The sequence below is a fragment of the Lynx canadensis genome, chromosome C2 (assembly GCF_007474595.2).
Source record: "Lynx canadensis isolate LIC74 chromosome C2, mLynCan4.pri.v2, whole genome shotgun sequence".
Taxonomy (NCBI): Eukaryota; Metazoa; Chordata; class Mammalia; order Carnivora; family Felidae; genus Lynx; species Lynx canadensis.
The window spans coordinates 146,043,629-146,066,092 of NC_044311.2; the positions used below are offsets into that span (position 1 = coordinate 146,043,629).

The 22,464-nt window shown below is 49.6% G+C and overlaps 1 protein-coding gene across 1 annotated transcript in view; it reads left to right on the forward strand.

Annotated features, from left to right (window-relative positions):
- The first annotated feature begins 6,371 nt into the window (after window positions 1–6,371).
- The window catches only part of HUNK (hormonally up-regulated Neu-associated kinase), a 118,373-nt gene continuing 102,280 nt past the window's right edge, over window positions 6,372–22,464 (forward strand). Inside the window, exon 1 of the mRNA XM_030330060.1 lies at window positions 6,372–6,632. Within this exon, the coding sequence (XP_030185920.1) occupies window positions 6,372–6,632 (261 nt within the window). The remainder of the gene's footprint in view (window positions 6,633–22,464) is intronic.

Consider the following 22,464-nt stretch of genomic DNA (forward strand, 5'->3'; position numbering starts at 1 on the left):
CGGTTTTGTCGTGTTTCTTTTTTTCTACTTTCTCGTGTATTACAGTCTTCTCCTCTGCAGCGGGAGACCCTGTGAATTACAAATTCATTCAACCACAGCAAATCTGTACTGAGTACTTCCTAAGTGCATACAGCACTTAACAAAAATCCCAGCCCTCATGGAACCTCCATCCTAGGAAGGAAGACAGATCGTCAGCAAAATAAGCAAGGGAAAACACAGCTTTTGTCACATGGTGTTAAGGACTGTGAAGAAAAAAAAAAGCAGAGAAGGGAAAATAGGGAGTCGGGGGGGAATTTGCATGGTAAATGAAGAGGTCAGGCACAGGTTTGCAGAGTAGGGACGCTTGAGTGAAGATGCAAAGGTGGTAAGGGAGCCCGGTCTTCAGATATCTGCAGGAACAATATTCCAGGGGACTGATGACCATGTAAAGGGTCCACTGCGGTAACCCGTGGGGAGCAGCGTGCTGGCCAGTGTGGCCGGGCAGCTTGAACAGGGAAAGTGAGGTCAGAGAAGTGAAAAGACAAGGAGCTTGGGTCCCTCATAGGGCAGGACGCTTCATAGGTCACAGGAGTGATGCTGGTAGTGACTTTATAGAAGATAAGAAATTCAAGCAAGGAGAAACGGTCCAGGGGATTGCGTGTGAGGCCCTCTTCCTGTAGAATATTCTAACCTTCATTCCTTCTTAATAGCCTCTGTCTGGAATTTGGAAGATGCAGGCAAACCTCAAGCTGTAGAGTCCTAAAGCCTTGGGTCCCCTATGGCTGGGAGGTGGGAGACACCTTTTTCTTACTGAAATAGCCGTGACCTTTGGCTCTTCAGGACTGATGGAAACCAATCGTGGTGACAGGCTGGCTCTCTTAGGGGTGGCCATCAGCACTTGTTCAAAGAATGGGCCCTCCTTGTCCTGAACATCAGCTCAGTGCTGCTGAGAAGCAGCCATAGGAGGGCAGACTTGGAGCCATCCATGCTCCATCACGCTCCAGGCGCCATGCCACCCAAAGTCCAGGGGCTCTCTCCTCTCTCCCAGGGCGGATCAGGAGTTAGATGACATTACACATCATCGGGTGTTGAGCACCCGCAACATGCCAGGTGTGCACGCGGGTTGGGATTCAGAGAGGTCCTGGATTCGTGGACCTTAAGTTCCGCAGGGAGTGAGAGGCAGTAAACATATAAGCTCATGTGCGCTCTTCTGTAGCTCCTGATGAATGGCTCAAGGAAGCATTGCACAGGGTGTGGGGGAAGAGGACGGCTCTCAGATCAAGACAGCAGAGCCGTGAGTGAAGGGAGGGACAGACCACTCAAAGTTCTAGAAGAAACGTGTTGCTGGCAGAGGGAGCGGCAAGGACAAAGGATCTGAAGTGGAAAAGAGCTTGGTGGCTTGAAGGAAGAGGGAGAGGGATGTGCAGCTGGTCTTGGGAGGCCAGGCACTGAAGGGGGAGGCAGGGTCCTCCCCAGAATAAGCCCTTCAGGGGATCTTTTTGTGGTGGGGGCCCATTAAAGGATTTGGGCTGGGGAGCTGGTGTGAGCTGATTCCCATTTTTAAGAGATGGCTTTGGCTTTGGTGTGGGAGCACGGCATGGCAGTCAGGGGAGGAGAGAGAATGGCGGCTTGAAGGGGGTGCCAGAGGTGAGGGTAGTGCGAAGAGGTCAGGTGCGGGGGTATCATGAAGGCAGAGCCCGTAGGATTTGCTGAGGGTCGGGAAGGACAGGAAGCAAAGGCTGAACCTTAGATTCAGGGAGCAATTGGGGTGAAGCCCTAGGAAAGGAGCAGTGTGTGTGTGGGGGGGGTGGGGAGGTGAGCCCAGGTTCAGTCTGAGATCCCAGCAGCCTTGTGAGATGAAGAAGACTGGCTACACAAGTCTGGATTCAGGGAAGAAGTCCAACCTGGAGAAAATGCTTTGAGTTCCTCAGCAACAGAGACAACTGTGTTGGTGGAATTCTGGGGCATTCTCGCATGACTTCTCTCAGTGTTGAGATGTATTAATGTAGTATTAATTAATTATTAAGTAATTAATCACTAATCATTAATATTTTAAATATGTATTAATATTAATATTATATAAATATTATATATAATATATTATATTTATATAATATATCACATATAATAAAATATATAATATATTTATTAATATTTTAAAATAATTATTAATTAATTAATTAGTATTAATTAATTGTTAATGTACTATTAATAAAGGTATCAAAAGGAGTATTGACAATGGTCACTAGATGCTTATAAGTGCCAGGCACCAGGCTGAAGGCCTTGGGTGCACAATCTCACTCAATCCTCGTGCTTCCTTAATATCGCAGCTTTACAGATGAAGGAAACCGAGGCACAGAGAGGGGGTGAGTCACGATTCATTTCCAGAGAAGGGCTTCATTGTGGGGTGTGGCAGGCAGCTTGCTCTCCAGCACGACACTAGGCCGCTTCCACACACGCCTTTATTTCTGAGGAATCCTTCCTTCCTCAGCCCTGCACGGGGCGCATTCAGCAGCCGGATGTTGCGACAGAACAATGGCGGACATGAACTCTGGGGACATGGGTGCAAATCCTGCCTCTAGAATTTATTGGCAGCTTCGTTGGGGGAGGATTAACGAGTAGAGCTTACAAAGTGTCTTCCAGGCAGAGTTTATTCGTGCCTGCTGTCTTTGCTTCACTCTCGGTTCCTTCTCCAGTCACCAGCCAGCTTCTGCCAGCCTAACCCCCTCTAGCCAACTTTCATTTCCCGGCTGTGCCAGCCTGATTACTTCTAATTGTCTTTGACTGCTTCCAGCTGGGTCTCCTAGCTGGTGTTCTGTGGGAGCACACAGACAGTCGCCAGCCATATGGAGGGAGGGGATGGGAAGGAAGGAAGCGGCTGGTACGAGTCCATGGGACAAAGCTTTTTGTGGCTTTCCAGGCCACCGTAATCGGTCATGTTTCTTACAGGGGTCACTCACCCAAGTTACTCACTGGCTCATCTTTGGCAAGACAAATGGTTTCAGTCGACCCCTCAACGGCAACCAACAATCTAACTGCAAATGGTTTTAGAACTTACTAGAAATGTTCCTCCCCGGGACAGATGGAGTTTTGCTGTCGGGAGCCACGAAACTCTACTCACTGGAGAATTAGTGAATGGTTACTTTCATTCATTTATTCAACAAATATTTATTGAATAAGGACTGTGTCTTGGGCACTGTGTTAGGTTGCCCTGGGGCAAATAAAATATAAATTAAGGCACAGCTCCTGTTCTCAGTGAGCCTAAGAGGGGAGAAAGACACTCGTGGTAAGTAATGCAGTAAACACAAGTATGAAGTGAGTGATATACAGTAAAAGAGGTTGGAGCAGTGATGAGCCCCTGGTAGGGTATCATGGGACAGGGAACGTCTGTGCTGGGTAGAAATGGGTTGGCAGCAGACTGGTGCGGTGGGTTTGGCATAAGGAGAGGTGCAGAGGCGAGGAAGCCCTATTCTGGATGAAGATCACTGAAATGCAGTGCCCAGGGAGATCCCTCAGGAGGATGAGAAATCTAGTTGAGGATAATTCATAGAGAATCTTCAATGCTGCACGGTTGCTTTTCAACCGCGTGTTTTCTGCACATCTATGAGAGCAATAGATTGTTTGGGGTGCTAATTTGTTTTACATAAAGGAATTTCTGGGGTGTTTCCTTTTTAACCAAGACCACTTCAGAGAATAGGACCTATAGTTCAAATGCCAGTTCCTGAGCTCAGGCAGGGGTAGGATTTGGACTTCTCTTTGGCATTCATCCCAGCTGATGGAATTAGCAGTGAACTTGAATCAAACCCAGGCATCAGGCTTGAAAAAGATTTAATGGGCCTGGATTTTCTCTCTTCTTCTTCTTATTTCTTTTTACATTTATTTATTTTTGAGAGACAGAGAGAGACAGAGCATGAGCAGGGGAGGGGCAGAGAGAGAGGGAGACACAGAATCAGAAGCAGGCTCCAGGCTCTGAGCTGTCAGCACAGAGCCCGATGCAGGGCTCAAACTCACAAACCATGAGATCATGACCTGGGCTCGAACTCACGAACTGTGAGATCATAGCCTGAGTGGAAGTCGGATGCTTACCCAACTGAGTCGCCCAGGTGCTCCTGGATTTTCTCTCTTCTTCACCCCTTTTCTGACCTCTACCCTAAGAGCATAATTAAAAGGAAAGAAAATCTCTACTGTAAACATCTTCAACCATTTTTGTGCCTGAGGCTAACTTTTTTTTAAGGCCAAGAAGATAACTTTGTCTCTGAAATTTGCCTTATACCATAATAAAGGAACCTCCAAATTTTCATATACAATGTCCTAAAATTAAAAAAAAATCATACTTTATTAATAAACAACATTGGGGGAAACTCCAAAACGTGATTCAGAATGGTTATGACCCCAAAGGGAGCTCTATATTCTTCATTCACTAGACATTTGTTGGCCATTTTACTTTGCATGCACTAGCACGGGTCATACAGCGCCCCCCCCCCGCCCTCCTCCCCCCATGTAACTGTCCTCAAATTTGTTGAGTCAAGAGGCATTAAAGCGATTGGACTGGTTTTGCAGAAATTGTGGGGGGTAGGGTGGTGGCACAGCCTCGTAAGCATAGCAAGAAAAAACATTCGAAAAACATGTAATATTGGAAAACGGGGACAATGAGAAGCCGGACAGAAAACACAAGCTCGGTCATTAACGAGGCTGGTGACTCGTAACTTGTGAGTAGATGACTACAGCGTGTTCCACATTAGATCTATTTAAAATAGGCGTTTCTCTGCGTTGCCTTTCAGATGGGTCAGAGGACCCCCCCAAGTGAATCAATGACAGCTGTGCCCCACCCGCCCCAAATCAGAGCACTGACGGGGATCGTGCCACACTCATTCACCGAGGAGTCAATTAAGGAACTTGATTAGGACCGAATCCTCCTTTCAACTCTGATGCGATGCCAGGGGTTAAGTATGCATTAAACGCCGGCGCCTTTTATCTGGCTGCTCAACAGGTAGTATTTTGTAAACGCTTCCCTTCACGTACCTCCCCCTCCCCCAGGCTTCTCCCTCCCGAGATTCTTCATGTTTGGTTCGGGAAGGCGTTGGGGGTGCTGGAGAAAATGAGTCGTCTGGGCAGCTGCACTTGTTTATGAGAGATGAGCACAGTCACGGCGCGCACAGAACAAAAGCCTTCAGGAGCAGGGGGCGCGGATCCACCTCCTCCTGCAATCACCGGCTTCGTTTCGATGGAAAGCAAAGGTGTAAACGCACAAGCAGAGGCAGCAAACGCCCAGGTTCCTACGTTGCAGCCGCCACTATTATTGTTGCGGCTGCTCCTCCTCCAACCCAGCGATCGGGTCTGCGCGCGAGCCCGGACAGACCCATCTATCCAGGGTCCACAGGGCCCTACTGTGTGCCAGGCCCCGGACTGGACACCCAGCACCTAACCCCAGTCCACTGGCTTCGAGAGCCCTCCCTCGGCCCTCCCTTCCTCCTGCCCCGGGTGGGTGCGGCTGGGGGTGGGGGTTGGATTTCATCGCCGAAAGGTCCAGAAAGCCCAAGCCCAGAATCCGGGCGAGAGGCGCAGCCGGAGGAGCCCGACTCCGGCGGCCCGGGAGCGCGCGTCTGCGAGGCCGCGCGGGGTCCCCCTGTCTGGCGCTCAGGTGCCTCCGCCGCCCACTCCGCCGCTCCCCTCCCCGCGCCCTCCCCTCTCCAGCGAGGGTCGAGTTTGGCTGTTGCGCGCGGGGGAAGGAGGGGCTACGAGGGATTTGAAAGTGCACAGGCTGCGGAGCGGAGCTCGCATCTGTTCCCGCCGCCCGCGACCGGATTGAATTTCTGCAAATTCAAACTGAATGGGGCTTTCTTCTGCTGCCTTCCAGAGGGCGCCTGCAGCCCGCCGCGCGCTGCTCTCGGGCGGGAGCGCTCCCCCGGCGCGCAGCTAGGACGAGCGAGCCGGCCCCGAGCCCGCGCGGGCCAGCCGGCGGCGGCAGGGCGGAGGCTGCGGAGGCGCCCGGGCTCCGGGACCCGGTACCCGACCGCGCCCCCCGCCAGCCCGGCTCCTCGCGCGCGCGCGAGCGGGGCGACTGTCATCAGCCGCCGCACGGGACCCGGGCGGGGGCCCGGGCGACCCTCCGAAGAAGAACTTCTTGGGGGCGGGTCCCCGACACCCCGTCGCCGGCTATTGTCTGCGCGCGGCGCGCGGCGGCGGCCCGGGGCGCGGGAGACGCGGGCCGGGCGGGGCCGGGCCCAGGGCGGAGGCGGGAGGAGCCCGGGCGGCCGGAGGAGGCGGCGGCGCCGGCGGCGCCGGCGGCGGCGGCGGCGGCGGCGGCGGCGGCGGCGGCGGCGGCGGCGGCGGCGGAGGAGGAGCCGCGAGCGCGGGAGCCGAGCGGAGCCGGCGGGCCGCGGGCGAGCGCGATGCCGGCGGCGGCGGGGGACGGGCTGCTGGGCGAGCCTGCGGCGCCCGGGGGCGGCGGCGGTGCCGAGGACGCGGCCAGGCCGGCGGCGGCCTGCGAGGGAAGTTTCCTGCCCGCCTGGGTGAGCGGCGTGCCCCGCGAGCGGCTCCGCGACTTCCAGCACCACAAGCGCGTGGGCAACTACCTCATCGGCAGCAGGAAGCTGGGCGAGGGCTCCTTCGCCAAGGTGCGCGAGGGGCTGCACGTGCTGACCGGAGAGAAGGTGAGCCGCCCGGGGCGCGGGCCCCGGGGCGGGGTGGGGGGGGGTGGCGGCGGGGACCCTGCCGGGAGCACTGCGCGGGGAGTCCAGTCCCGTAGTCCCGGCGCCTCCCCTCATCCCGTTTTTTCCTCGCGGGTGGAAAGAGGGGACGAGCCAAACGCGCGCGCGGGCCCCCGCGGCCGGACTGCCGGCCTTTCCCGGGGCGGGGGGCGGTCTGGGGTCGGCTTCCCCGGTGGGGGCGGCTCGTTGACCCGCGAAGCCGCCTGCTGCCTTTTTGCTCCTCGAAGGGCGCCGCCTGGTGGGCACCAGCGCGTGGGGGGGTCGTGGAGGGGTTCTGCCCTTGGCGTCCGCAGGGGCCCCCGATCTGCGGAGCGACAGGAGCCAGGCCATTACGTTGCGCGCGCGGGCCACTATGTTGAGGGTGGGAGAGCCGCTTGGGGAGCTGCGAGTCCGATTTTCCCTCCTGGGCTTAGGAGCTGGGAGAAGGCTGAGACCCCAGGGGCCTTTTCCACCTGCGGGCTGGGGGCAGCTAGGGAAGTTTTTCGTGCTCAGACGAGGGTTTTCACATGGCCCCCCTTCACCCACCCGTTCCCTCCCACTCCTGCTTTCGGGTATCTCCCACCCCTCCACCCTCAGCCATTCCCATCTCCTTCCCTCTATCCCTCCCCCGTTCTCCTCAGCCCCTGGGTGGGAGCTTCAGTAAGGACCCCGCTCCTGCAGGGAGCACACTGATACCCCCAGATTTCAGGGCTTGGGAGTCGCCTTCATATCTTTGGAGAAGGGAAAGCAAAGGAGGAGACCCAGAGACCTAGAGGGGCACCCTCTCCGGACTTGTGAGAAGTTAGACGGTTGTGAACCCTTGCTAGGTGCTGCCGAGGTAGATCTCAGTTGTGACTTGGAACTGCGAGAACCCCGAGATACGATGACTTACTTTGGAGGTGAGAGGCACGGGGTCACCCCAAGCGGTGAGGCTGCCCCAGCCTGGGAGTTGCCCAAGTTTTGGGGCAAGCTCATGGTCGTCTCAGCCTCAAGACTCCCCTGCTCTCCTCTGAGGCTTGGAGTGGCTCATTGATCAGGGAAGCATCAGCCCTGTGGGGGGGGGGGGGGATCGGGAAGCTATAGACTTCCTACCTACCCTTCCGCCCACTGACCTGGGGTCGTCAGCCCAGCCTGGGTGTCCCTGGGAATGCCATACACTGGACCCCTGATGCCAGAGCCAGCTGGCCTGCCCGTCTGTCCCTAGCCTCACCAGCTTCGGTTTCCCTCCTCCTTTCTCCACTGTGCCCTGAAGCCCCTCGCATTTGAGTGCAGGTCTCTATCACCCTTGTCACTGGCCATCTATTCCTACCTGCTGCTCCAAGTGGGGTACCTTTGTTTTGGGTAGGTGGGGTTAGAGTGGGTAGTTTAAAAAGTGCCTCTTGCTTGAATTTCCATGTAAAACAGGAGTGTGCGGAATGAACTCACCAAATTGAGTAATTCTTCAAAGAAGAAGAAAAAACACTCCTAACCTCATTCTAGTCCGAAGGGAGCACCGCATACTTCACTCCTTTGGCTCCAGGAGGACTGGCCAACTTGTGCATCCGGCACAGGCCGGCCCCCCCCTCCCCCCCTGCTTGCTAACTACAGTATGCTCACTTCCCCCATCCCTGGGCAAATCCCTGCCAGCATGGGTGGTAGAACTTGATTTTCCTTTGAGACATTTCGGAATTCAGTCTGGTTGTGCATGTTCCCGCTTGAACCTTAGCAGAAAGGGACGAGACTTTATATCGACGGCATATGGGCAGCGTTACGAGCACATTCATCTCGCCTGCCCTACCGCTCAGCCTCTCCTGGCTTCTCTCCACTTTCCCATGCCGCGTCGTGCCTCCAGCTCCTCACCGGTGCATTTTTGCTCCGTAACATAAGGCTGTTAGCCTTGGCCGAACTGGGCGAGGGTGCACTCACGGCTCAGCCCCGGTCCGGAGCTTCTGGAGCTCTGTGCTGGGCCCCCAGGACAGCCTGGATGCAGGGAGCTCTTGCCCAAATGGGGTCCTGATGAGGAGCTTTCTTCACCCTTAGGTGTTCATGCCCTTTCTCTGCCGTCCCATCTTTCATAAATGAATTCCACCTCATCTCAGCAGGGGGTGTGTGGCACTAATTGGATATAAAATTGTCATTCTCAGGCTGTTGGATTGGCTCTAGTTACTGAGGGTGGTTCCTAGGGTGGGGGAGGATGTTGGGGAGATTATTCTGATGTGTTGTTCTCCAGCCAGGAGAATCCGTGCTTCAGGGGGTACAAGCATCGTGAGAAATCTGGATTTTAGTTCGCTTAATTGCCTGCTTTAAGGAAACAATGGGTGTCATTCATAGCTTTTATCTCCCAAATCCAACACCTTTGATGCTTAACTAATAGATTAGGGTTTGGCAGATCGTAGAGATTAAAATTGTGTGTGTGTGTGTGTGTGTGTGTGTGTGTGTGTGTGTGTGTATGCACGACTTTGGGAAGGATTGCTGAGTTTGTGAGTCCCCATCCACACGCGCTCTGGATATTGTCTTACGAAAGCCAAACGAAGGTGAAGTCAACCTCCTACTCTGTGCAGCCTTGCCCTCTTTTTACAAGGTGAGCTAGGAAGAGGCTTTTCAGGCTGGAGACGGGGTACTCATGGGAGCCTAGCAAGGGGAGACCTTGAAGTGACAGTACTCTGGGGGAAGGGAAATGAGGTGTCCCTCACAGTGTGATGTCAACGGCCCTGGAAAGCCTCTCATCCCAATACTGCCCCCCTTTATGGAGTGCATACTTTGGATAGAGCACGCCACTTTTGTCCTTTCCTTCCTGTTTTAAAGGACATAGATCACAGTGGGAGGGGAATGAAGTCACGAACACTGTAGTAAGAAATGGATGCACGCCCTGGTGCCATCCCCTCAGTGGCAGGATCCAAGACAGCTTGTGGGGAATCAGCCCTTGAAAAAGTTGAAAGCCGGGGTGGAGAAAGGGAAGTACACGGGGTACCCATGTTTGGCCTTGGACTTCACAGGTGCAGTCTCAAACTATGTGCTGTGTTTTGGGTGATTCATACCAAAATCCAGGGTACTGCTGGTTTGGGACACTTGGGGTGCGTGAGTGTGTGTGCGTGTGTGTGTTGCATTTCGACTTGGTGCACGTTTCCAAAACGATTTGGGCAGGAACCTCCCTGTGCCTTGCTGGATGTTACTGCCCAGTCCAGATGACCGAAAACCACCCTTACCTGACTTTCAATTCTGTCTCATCAAGAGGCTTCCTTTCCCGCCACTGTCTCCCGGACTGCAAGTTGCCAGCCTTTCCCCTGAAGTGGTTTGTTTGAGAGTCATTTGAATCTAGATGGCCTTGTTACTGCTTGAAAAGAAAGAATGGGTTTGGGTGACACCCACTTTTGCCTGCCTCCGGCTCTGAGTGGACGTCCTCTCTGTTAATACGGCTTTGAAAATAAATAATTCACTTGGGCATGTGAGGCTCTTAACTGGTCTGCTCTGAGGACAGTGTCTGTGACTAAAGGAGCCTGATGATAGGAGGAGGAGGAAAACTGACCACAAAATCAGATTTTGAAAAGTGTTTTGTGTGGCGTTGAGACCAAGAGCAAAGTTGTTGAACGGGGGTTGGGGGGGGGTGGTACTGAGTGATGACTTTGAAAGACCCAGAGAGGTTGGGCTTGCTGTCACTGAGATTGTTCCCTGATACCTATGAAATACATCATTTGGGCACATAATAGGTTATTGTTACATTTTTTAAAAACTTGGTAAAATAAAGGAAAGGCTTACAGAGAAAAAGCAAGGTAGATCTCAGGTAGAGAGCTGGTTTTATAGGCAGAACCGCACGAAGGGGAAAATGGTGGAGGCCACAGTTATCTCCTTTTGTGATTAAGTCTTTATTTTTTTTTTTTAATTTTTTTTGACATTTATTTATTTTTGAGACAGAGAGAGAGAGAGCATGAACAGGGGAGGGTCAGAGACAGAGGGAGACACAGAATCTGAAACAGGCTCCAGGCTCTGAGCCTGTCAGCACAGAGCCCGACACGGGGCTCGAACTCACAGACCGCGAGATCATGACCTGAGCCGAAGTCGGACGCTTATCTGACTGAGCCACCCAGGCGCCCCTGTGATTAAGTCTTTCTAAGGTACAAGGGTGGGCACAGAAATGATTGGCTAAGATGTCTCAATATCTTGTCCTACCCTTTGCTTAAAAAAAAGGAAAATAAGGCAGAGCTATTTTGGGGCTTAAAATAAGGGTTGCCTGCTTCGTAAGTTGCTGGTAATGATGCTTTGAGCACGACAGTGCCAGATACCTGGAGTGAAGGAGTTACTAAAAATAGAAATTACTATGTGTTGCAGAACAGGAAATAGGACTAATTTTAGAGATGGCCTTTTGGCAGATCTGTTTTTAGCAAGTATTTCTGAAACAAACAGGTGCTAAATCCTGTGGGTTTTTTTTTTTTTTTCTTTTTTGAAGTGCTAGAAATTTAGGGGTAATAGCTCTGAGGAACAAGAAATGCTTCGAGAACTGGAAATTCCTATTAATCCTCAGCAGGGATCTCTTGGCAAGAAGGAGGCGTTTGGCAAAAACACCTGCTCTGTGTGTCGCGTGTGACAAGGCAGCGCCTATAATTTCCGAGATTGCACGCTGCAGTGGCGGGCGCATTCTTTCTGAACTTCCTGCCCTGTCTCATCTTTTTCAAGTACGTGTGAGTGATGGAAATTGGCACGTAGGGCTCAGTTCTTCGTGCTCATTGATGCTCGGGTCCCGTGGACTTCAAAGGGAGCCTTGCGTTGGCACAGCAGTGCTGAGCGGTGCCCAGGAAGAGCCGTGCAACCCTGAATTTCGTCCGTGGGTGTGGAGTCACCGTACAGGCTGAGTTCGACGACAGCGTTCTGTTCTGGCTGTTCCAGGGCAGGATGGCCGCCTCCCCATCGGGGTGGTTGTCCCCCCTGAAGGCATGGGGAGCGGCAGCTGTGTCTGCCCCAGAGGGATGGGCAGGCTGGGTGTTCTCTGTGACCAGGTGATTTGGGCACGAAGTATCATTTACCTCCTCGGGATCTACACCCCCCTCTGGATTATTCATGGTAACCAAGTGACCTGCTCCCTTGGCTAATTGAAACCCATAGATAACCCCCCAAGCCTTATTTTTAGCAAACTGGTGAAACCTCTTCCTCTGCTCAGCCCCGGGGCCCTGGCCGCTTTGAGTGCTGACCTGAATTGAATTTCACGCTCTCTGATGGGGGGCTTGCTGGCTGGTAAGATGACCAGGAGGAAGGAGGTGAACCTGGGGGCCTCCAGCCCCGGAGGAGGCTGATAACCTCTACAGAGGTGGGCAGAGCCACTGCATCTCCTGTATCACGAGTGCCACCTCTCCGTGGTGTGGCGCGTTTTGGGGCTTATTTGGGGGTCTTCTGGGCATTTTCTCGCTATATACTTGCGGTGCCCCTGAGCAGACAGGAACCAACTTGCTGGTGTTCATACCTCTGTTGATGAAGCAGAGGAAAGCCCTGAGTAGGATTTCCCTCTGGCCTTCACATCTGTGCTCTTAGGGCTTTGGAACAAATAGCCATACACTAGGGGGCTTAATTTTATCCCATCACAGTTCTGAAGGCCAGAAGGCGGGGGGCCCGGTGTCCACTGCTTCCTGGGGAAGACAGGGCCAGGGCCCCGGGTGGGAGGGAGTCTGAATCTGAGACCTGGCTGTTTCCATAAAGAAAGTGGACAGCTTTCCCGCCCTACCTTGCTGACCGGTTGTGATCCCTCTCAACCTGAAACGAGGGAGCATCCACAGGGTCTCCACTCCAAACCCTCTCAGTGTCTTGGGAAATGTTCTGGCTGTAGGTTTCTCTTCGGTTGGAATTCTTGGGGGCTCTGTTGTGTGTGGGTGTGCGGGGGGGTGCTTTTAGGATACTTTTACGTGTTCTCTGTGTTTTCTCTGGAGAACGTTGTGTCAACGGAGTTTGGCTAACTTGTCGACCAGTGTGTCTAGTTCAGAGACAGTGGGAGAGACCCCCCCCCCCCGCCCCCAATCCATTCTGGGCTTTGGGAGAAGTTGTTGTGGGAAACTGTTGTCAGAGTTAATGATTTGGGACATTCGGGGGGACCAAAGACTACTTGGGTCAGAGCCATTTCTTAATGTCCACTTACCCCCTCACAATGCTGGCCCTTCCCTACTTAGCTAGGCACTTCCTCGTTAGTGCGTTCTTTTTGGCTTTTAGTCGTTTTTGTGTGTTATTGTAAATGTATAGAAAGGTATACTTTTTTACACCGTAAATGCTGTTCAGTGTCTTGCCTTTTTCGCTTAGTAATACGTGTTGAACATCCTTCCCCCAAACGACTATGGGATCGCCTCATTATAATTTTTTTGTTTATTTATTTATTTTGAGGGAGACAGCACAAGTGGGGGAGGGGCAGAGAGAGAGGGAGAGAGAGGATCCCAGGCAGGCTCCACATTGTCAGCACAGAGCCCGACGCGGGGCTTGAACCCATGAAACCGTGACATCATGACCTGAACCGAAACCAAGAGTCAGACACTTAAGTGACTGAGCCATCCAGGTGCCCCCTCATTATTTTTAATTGCTGCATTTTATTCATGGTACGGAGCTAACGTATTTACTGTATTATTCCCTGTTGGTGAAGTCCATGGACGTTACTTAAAGAATTAAAGGCAATTAAAGAATGGACATTTAGGTTGTATCCAATTTTTTGTTATTCTCAAACCCTGCTGCAGTAAACATCTGTGCTCATTATTTTGTAAACGTTTCAAGTATAGCTGAGGGATAAGTTCCCAGTCTTTGGTGAAAGGGTATGACTGTTTTTAACTATTAATAAATATTGTCAAATTGCCTTCCATAGGGTTTGGCCAGTTTCTGCACATGTCAGCCTAACATGGTGGGGTGGGGTGTGTGTGTGTGTGTGGAGGGTATCTTTCCATATCTTTGTCAATACAAGGCACTCTTTAAACTTTTTGATCTTTGCTAATCTAGTAGATTAAACAAGGTATCCAGTTTTCCTTACAGTTTTTCTCTCTTTTTTTAAAAAATTTTTAACGTTTATTTATTTATTTATTTATTTTTTTTTTTAATTTTTTTTTCAACGTTTTTTATTTATTTTTGGGACAGAGAGACACAGAGCATGAACGGGGGAGGGGCAGAGAGAGAGGGAGACACAGAATCGGAAACAGGCTCCAGGCTCCGAGCCATCAGCCCAGAGCCTGACGCGGGGCTCGAACTCACGGACCGCGAGATCGTGACCTGGCTGAAGTCGGACGCTTAACCGACTGCGCCACCCAGGCGCCCCAACGTTTATTTATTTTTGAGAGAGAGGGAGACAGAGTGTGAGCAGGCGAGGGGCAGAGAGAGAGGGAGACACAGAATCTGAAGCAGGCTCCAGGCTCTGAGCCATCAGCACAGAGCTCGATGCAGGGCTCGAACCCATGAACCATGAGATCATGACCTGAGCCGAAGTCAGATGCTCAACCGACTGAGCCACCCAGGTGCCCCTCTTTACAGTTTCTCTTATTTACAAGGACACTGAGCATATTTTCATGTTTAACAACAATTTGCATGTCATTGCTGTTCGTTGTTCCTGTCCACCATTTGCGTCTGGGTTTTTGGTCTTTTTCTTCTCGGTTTATAGACACCCTTTGTATGTTAAGGACAGTGACAGATTTTGCAGCTATCTTCTCCTGCTGCCTGCTTAATCTTTGTCCTTGTTTCCTGGTGATTCTTGCCATCACAGAGGTTATATCCCTGGCCCCCACAAACTAGAGAGGGAACGTAGGTGAGCTTTGCAGGTCTATGAACCCCTGTAAATTGTTTGTGGATAATTATATTTCCGGGGAGAGCGTCCATGACTTCCATTGGATTCTAAAAGGTGTTATTTACCCACAGAATATTAAGAGCCAATGCTTCGTTGCCCACCTCTGTCGACTCTGCTGACTGAATGGAGGTTTGTGCATTGTTGGAATGAAGATTTGAGTCACCTTGGTTTGCTAGCTCCTGTGCTGATTGGGCTGAAATTGCAGATAACACTCAGACCAGGCAGGCTGGTTCTACAACTATGACCTTGGACTAGGCATGTGATTCTGACCCCCTGCTCCCACTATGCCTGGGTCATGGGCATAGGGCATGATAGAGTGTAGACACATCTTTGGAAAACCTTGACTTTTGCTGGGACAACTCTGAATCCTGGTCCCATGATCTCTTCAGGAGAAAGTCAATAGAAAGAATTTTTTGGTGGGTGGTTGATAAGAAAGAAAAAGAGGAATATGGAGGGAAATGAAAACTTTTGCCACTTAACTTGGACATAAAGTGCGCTAAGTCAAGAGTAGGCACGGGTAAAAATATGCCTTGGGACCCTGTGGGATCTTTCGTCTACCCATAAGCCCTCTGGAGAGTGGTGCTCGTGGGCTGAACACGTGGGCCCTGGTGTTTGGAATCCTAGAGGTCAGCATGACCTTGTTCTGATGACGCTTGTCGCTTTCTGCCCCTTCTTTACCCTGCTTTGTCTTTCCTCAAAGTGCTTCTCATCCCCTCTATTAGTTTGCTGGGGGCTGCTGTGCCACACACTGGGTGGCTCAAACTTAAACTTATTGTCACACAGTTCTTTTTTTTTTTTAATTTTTTAATGTTTATTTTATTTCTGAGGGAGAGAGAGAAAGAGAGGGAGAACATGAGTGGGGGAGGGGCAGAGAGAGAGGGAAACACAGAATCCGAAGCAGGCTCCAGGCTCCAAGCCATCAGCACAGAGCCCCACATGGGGCTCGAACTCACAAACCATGAGATTGTGACCTGAGCTGAAGTCAGACGCTTAATCGACTGAGCCACGCAGGTACCCCCCCCCCCGCCCTTTTTCCTAAGTTTATTTTTTATTTTGAGAGGGAGAGAGAAAGCGCGCGCGAGAGAATGGGAGGGGCAGAGACAGAGGGAGAAAGAATACCAAGCAGGCTCTATACCATCAGCATGGAGCCTGACATGGGGCTCGAGCCCACGAACTGTGAGATCATGACCTGAGCCGAAACCAAGAGTTGGACACTGAACCGACTGAGCCACCCAGGTGCCACATTGCCACACAGCTCTGGAGACTAAAAGTCCAAAATCAAGGTGCCAGTAGGGCTGGTTCTTTCTGAGGGCTATAAAGGGGAATCTGTTCCAGGCCTCTCTCGTTGGCTTGCAGATGACTGTGTTTTCCCTGGGACTCTTCCGTCATCTTCCTTGTGCGTGTGTCTGTCTCTGTATCCTCATTTCCCCTTTTTAGAAGGACGCCAGCTATATTAAATTAGAGCCCATCCTAATGATCTTACTTTAACTTGATTACCTCTGTAAAGGCTGTATGTCCAGGGGGCACCTGGGGGGCTCAGTCGGTTGAGGATCTGACTCTTTGGCTGAGGTCATGATCCTAGGGTCATCGAATTGAGCCCTGAGTTGGGCTGAGTGTGGAGCCTGCTTAAGATTCTCCCTCTCTTTACCTCTGTCCCTCTCCCCCACTTGTGTTCTCTCTCTAAAATAAAAAAAAAAAAAATTAAGAAAGACTGTATGTCCAAATCAGGTCACAGTCTGAGGTACTGGGAGTTAGGACTTGCTATCGTCTGAATGGTTATGTCCCCCTAGAATTCATATGTTGGAGCTCAAGCTCCAGTGATGGTGGGATCTTTAGGAAGGCATGAGGGCAGAGCCTCCATGAATAAAACTGTAGAAGAGACCCCAGAAATCTCCCTTGACCCCCCGCAAGAATACAGCAAGATGACTGTCTGTGAACCAGAAAGAGAACTCGCACCAGACGCCCAATCTGTAAGCTCCTTGATCGTGACCTTGAAGCCTCCAAAACCATGAGAAATAAATTTCTGTTGTTTCTAAGCCACCCCATCTGTGGTATTTTGCTATAGCAGCTCGGACAGATTAAGACAAGACTTAAAGACAGGAATTTGGGGAGGACAAAATTCAACCCATGACGTCATCTGACCCCCTGGTAAATATTTATGTGTTGATGTGTTTGTTGTTTGTCTCCCCACTGGACCGTAGGCCCCGTGAGGAAGGGATCGCTGCTCTCTCCCTGGTGTCTGGAATAGTACCTGGAACAGACAAGGTGCATCGTGAATATTTTCTGGATGCATCAGAGAATGCTTTGATGTTCCCAGGACCCGAAGGTGGTCTGTGGATAACCTGAGCTGGCGGGGACTGGTTCCTCAGGTGCTGTCTCTCCAGTCCTTGCAGTGCGTGGGTACGCATGTGTGAGGGATGAGGTGATTGGACAGGTTGTCCAGCCGGCGTTCTTTGGGAGAAAACCCCAGCCCCGGAACAGCTGTGCCTTTTGCAGGGATTTGTTAAGGAAGGCGCCTAGGTAGCAGAGTGACAGGTGACCAGCCAGAAGCAGAAGCATATCTTGCCGTGTCATGGGGCTGTTGATGGACCCTCAGCTCTTCCCAGAGAGCTCTTCCCAGAGAAAATATGCCGACACGGCGACAGATGGGCAGAGTTGCTATTTGCAAACATGCATTTTTTTTGGATGTTGCCCATGGAGATATATGGAGGTTTGGATCTGTCTCTTGGACTATAATTTTTAAATAAGTGGATCGGTCTCCTAAACCAAATCGCTGCCAAAACATTTTGCCACCCTGCTTGCTTCTCCTGCCCGTTCTCTGAGCCATTCGATTGCTTTTCGTCTCCCTCTTTGCGTTACTTCTGCCATTTTCATCCCGTATTGAGTTCTTGTGCGGTTACATCCCATCCCGTGGCTTTCCGGGAAGGCATCTGGCTTTCGTTCTGCCTCTGTTGAGCCACTCTTGTTTCACGAAGGCGCTCTCTCGGTCGCTTCCTGCTGTTTGCCGAGCTCTGCGAATGGAACACGGGAGAGTGGACGGCAGTGATGGGCACCCACTGAGCACAGAGCGGGGTGCTGAGGGCAGAGGAAGCAAGGGCATGTCGTGCCCTCCAGGAGTCTTAACTATTTCTGGGTAGGGATGGTCGGATGCAGTCAGATCCCAGCGAATCCTTCGTGTGTGTGGAGCAACCCAGGGATTTCGTGACCTTCCGAATCACCGAAAACCTGCAGCAAAGCGATGAGTGCTTGCTCTTTGCTTTCAGCACGTGGATGTAATACTGATAACAATAATAATCATAAACACTTACGGATCTTGTACCATCTGCTGGGCTATGTCCTAGATGCTTCGCTGCATGATATAATTTTTTCCTTACAGTGGACTTTTATGGTAGGTACTGTTGTACTGATTTTGCAGAGTGACTGGCCATCCCGTGGGGCCCAGGACTCTCAAGTTTAGCAGGATTCGTGACTCTGGGTCCCACGTGGGGTGAGCACAAGCCCTGCTTCTCTCTCTCTCCCTCTCTCTCTCTCCCTCTCCTTTCATTCTCTCTGCCCCTCATGGGATTCTCTTTCTCTCTCTCTCTCACCACCCCTGCTCACTTGCACCCTCTCTCACTCAATAAAAACAAGTCTTTTAAAGCATTAAAAATTATTTTTATTTTTATTATTAATTTTTTTTTTTAAAAAGAGAGAGAGCATGAGCAGGGGAGAAGAGCAGAGGGAATCTTTTTTTTTTTTTTTAATTTTTTAATGTTTATTTTTGAGAGAGACAGACAGAGTGTGAGCAGAGGGGAGGGTCAGGGAGAGGGGGAGACACAGAATCCGAAGCAGGCTCCAGGTTCTGAGCTGTCAACGCAGAGCCCCACGCGGGGCTTGAATCCACAAGTTGTGAGATCCTGACCTGAGCCGAAGTCAGATGCCTAACCAACTGAGCCACCCAGGTGCCCCAGGAATCTTTTTCTTTAAATTTTTTTTTTTTTTTTCTGAAAGAGAGAGAGAGAGTGAGAGAGAGCATGCACAAGATTGGGGAGGGGGCAGAGAGAAGGGGATGAAGGAGCTGACGCACACTTTTTGCTGATAGCAGAGAGCCTAATGCAGGGCTCAAACCCATGAACTTCGAGATCACGACCTGAACCAAAGTCAGATGGTTAACTGACTAAACCACCCAGGTGTCCCGAGAGAGAGAGGGAGAGAGGGAAAGAGAGAGGGAGAGGGGGAGAGAGAGAAAATGAGAATGAGAATGAATCTTTTTTTTTTTTTAATTTTTTTTTCAACGTTTATTTATTTTTGGGACAGAGAGAGACAGAGCATGAACGGGGGAGGGGCAGAGAGAGAGGGAGACACAGAATCGGAAACAGGCTCCAGGCTCTGAGCCATCAGCCCAGAGCCCGACGCGGGGCTCGAACTCACGGACCGCGAGATCGTGACCTGGCTGAAGTCGGACGCTTAACCGACTGCGCCACCCAGGCGCCCCGAGAATGAGAATGAATCTTAAGAAGGCTCCACACTCAGCACAGATCAGCGCAGGGCTCGATCCCACGATCCTGGGATCATGACCCGAGCTGAAATCAAGAGTCAGATGCTTAACCAACTAAGCCACCCAGGCATTTCTCAAATAAAAGTTTCAATGAACAGCTAATTAGGTCATGAATCAGCAATGAATAAACCAAAGCCCAAAGTCCTAGACCTAACTGGGGTGCTTGTTGTAGATGACAGCCTCTGCGTGTGGTCCCGGGGGGTGAAGCGTGCTTTTCCTGTGGCTCTACTGTGCCAGCTTCACAGCGCACTGTGAGTCTCAAAGTGTGGGCAGTGGTTCTGGTCTGGTTTTACAGGTTCACTGTTAATTGAAAAGCTTGAGCCTCGCGTATGTGTTTATGTGTAAATCATACACACGTAAATGTATGTATGTGTATACATATACACAAACGTGTGTGTGTGTATACATATTAAATAGAAGTCATAGAATACTATGCTAAATAGAAATATAAATGCATAAGTCTGGCAGCAGATTTTCTTAATGAAGGAAATAGGGGCACTGGTAGCTGCGTTGAGTAGCTCTGGTTAGCCTTCAGTCTTAGCTTTTGTGCTGGAGGGGGAAAAATATGAGGGGAGAGAGGAGTTTGAATCGTGGTCAGCTGCAGGTGCCTGTCCTGTGTAGCCCACCAAACAGCCCCTAGGAGTCTTCTTGTTAAACCCCCCTCCTACAAGAACGAACGCAGATTACTTATGAAAGACAAAGCAAAACACGGTGCTTTCACTTTACATGCTATGCGGATGATCTGGACCTCGACCCGCTTTTCCAAGCTCCCTTTGGGTCGAGAAGGGGCATCGGAGGCAAATGGAATGAGGAAGTGCCCCGGTGAAAAAGAGGCCACAGGGAAAGTTGGCCGTGGAGTCTGGGGTCAGGCTCTTCTAGCATTTTATCTGAACTCTACTTGGGTGAAACCCAACGGATAAAGATAAGTGTTATCACTTCTGTAATCTGGTCTTTAGTTAGCATTACTGCTGCTCTGATGTAGAAGTCTAGCTTTCTAAGTGCATTCTTTCTTCCAGGGTAAAACTTTAATTAGAGATACTGGTCTATGACTCAGTTCTCAGTTGAACATTTATATTTAGTAATACTAATAAAAAAAAAAACAACCCAGATTTGTTTTGAAAACACTTCTCCAGGTTTGTGAAGTGTCATTCCCACGGGATGACATTGTATTCTATTAAACACTAGCATTGTGAGCAGTAGTTGTAATTTCAAGTCCAGTTTGACGTAATGAAATTTGAATTTCCCTCTGGAGGGATTGGCTATATGACTGTGGTGCTGTCGCCGAATTCATTACTCCGAGATGCTTTTTTCCTAGATCCAGAATGATTTTTTTTTTCCTTTTTATCTTAGAAGGCCGTTAAATTAAAGCACCTGAGAGTGTGTGAAATAACAAATGTTCCTGTCCAGTAATCAGACTTAGACTGTCTTCCAGATTGCAATGGGGCATATGTATTTAAAAATAAATACTAATCACCTAATATGAAACAGTTGTTTTTCATACAATCAACTATAAATATTTTTTAAATAATTTGTAAAAGGATTTTTGACCAAGTATTTTGTGTCTTAAAATTCTTTAAACTGGGCCGGTCACAGGTACCTTCTAGAGTATTTGAGGTTATTAATCAATCAGAATAAATCCTGGGCTAGTATTTATTCATCGCTATGTCTTTTTTCTTGCGTAGCTACCTACATACACCCTCTTTATTAATAATGCTGCCACACTTTACTAATCACATTTCATTTTCTACTCCCCTTTTGTTTGAAATACCTTAACAATTGTTCCCTTTTTTTTAAAAAAATAATTAAACGTTTTTGTCTCTGGTTACTTGTGGAAAATAAACAGAAGCACAAAGAAGAAAATAAAAATCACCTGTCATCATACAACCCAGCAATAATCACTGTGAATATTTTTAGGTGTTTGGGCTGGGCACGTGCGATACGGAGATATGTACACATATACATATATACATAGAGGTGATTTTTTTTCTGCCTTGAACCCGTATGTTACAAAATTGAGATTCCAATGTTCATGTTGCAATTGTACTTTTTTTCCCGTCTTAATATGTAGAGAACATTTTCTCATGTTATTAAATATTCTTTTAAAAATTTTTTTTTATTTTAGAGAGAGAGAGAACACGAGTGGGGGAGAGAAGGAGAGGGAGAGGGAGAGGGAGAGGGAGAGAGAGAGAGAGAGAGAGAGAGAGAGAGAGAATATCCCAAGGAGGCTCCACTCTCAGCACGGACCCTGACACAGGGCTCAGTCCCATGACCCTGGGATCATGACCTGAGCTGAAATCAAGAGTTGGCTGTTCAACCCACAGAGCCACCCAGGCCCCCCTAAATATTCTTTTAAGATTTGATTTTTGGTGATAAATAACATTGCATTATTTAGGGTTACTGTAATTGTACAAACTAGTTCCCAACTGCCGTGTATTGAGGTTATTTTTAACATTTTCCTACATAAATGATACTGCTATTACCATCGTTATATGTACATCAGTAAGCCATTCCTTAGGATAAATACTCAGAAGGCTTTTGACGTGTTGCAAATTGCACTTCAGAAAGATTATGCCAAATGACACAATGTATGGGAGTGACTTTTAAAAAGTGCATTTTGGTAACTATTAGGGGTAGTCATAATTTGTATACTTGATTGAAACTTTGTGTTTCTTCTATTAACTACCATTAATGATTTTCCCCATTTTTCTCCTGTTTCTCTTATTGATTTATGCAAACTTTTAACATATTAAGGATATTAGCTATTTATTTTTGGTATGTTGCAAGTATTTTCTCCCAATTGGTCATTTGCCTTTCATTTCATTTTATGTCTCCTTTTTGTTGTTGTTGTTTTGAAAGGGAGCATATACAGATTTTAATTTTGTTTAGTTAAACCAATTAGTCTTTTTCAATTTTTTTTAGTATTTTCTTATTTTTTATGCTTAAATAAACTAGAGGGTTTGTTATTAGTTTTGCTTAATGAATTTATTACTGCTGACTAAAGTATGAGTCTTGTCAATGTTTCATTGTTGTCTGCAGAAGATCCTTTGTGTTGTGGGATGGGGATTTTTGACTGTATTTTCTAACCTGTTGCAGTTGAACCTAATGGTATCAATAGCACAGGCTTTAGGGGCCAACAAACAGCCTTGGTTCCTACCGCCCCTCTGCTTTTTTTTTTTTTTTAAATGTTTATTTATTTTTTTTATTTTTAAAAAAAAATTTTTTTTTTCAATGTTTATTTATTTTTGGGACAGAGAGAGACAGAGCATGAACGGGGGAGGGGCAGAGAGAGAGGGAGACACAGAATCGGAAACAGGCTCCAGACTCCGAGCCATCAGCCCGGAGCCTGATGCGGGGCTCGAACCCACGGACCGCGAGATCGTGACCTGGCTGAAGTCGGACGCTTAACCGACTGCGCCACCCAGGCGCCCCTAAATGTTTATTTATTTTTGAGACAATGAGAGTGACAGAGTGCAAGCAGGGGAGGGGCA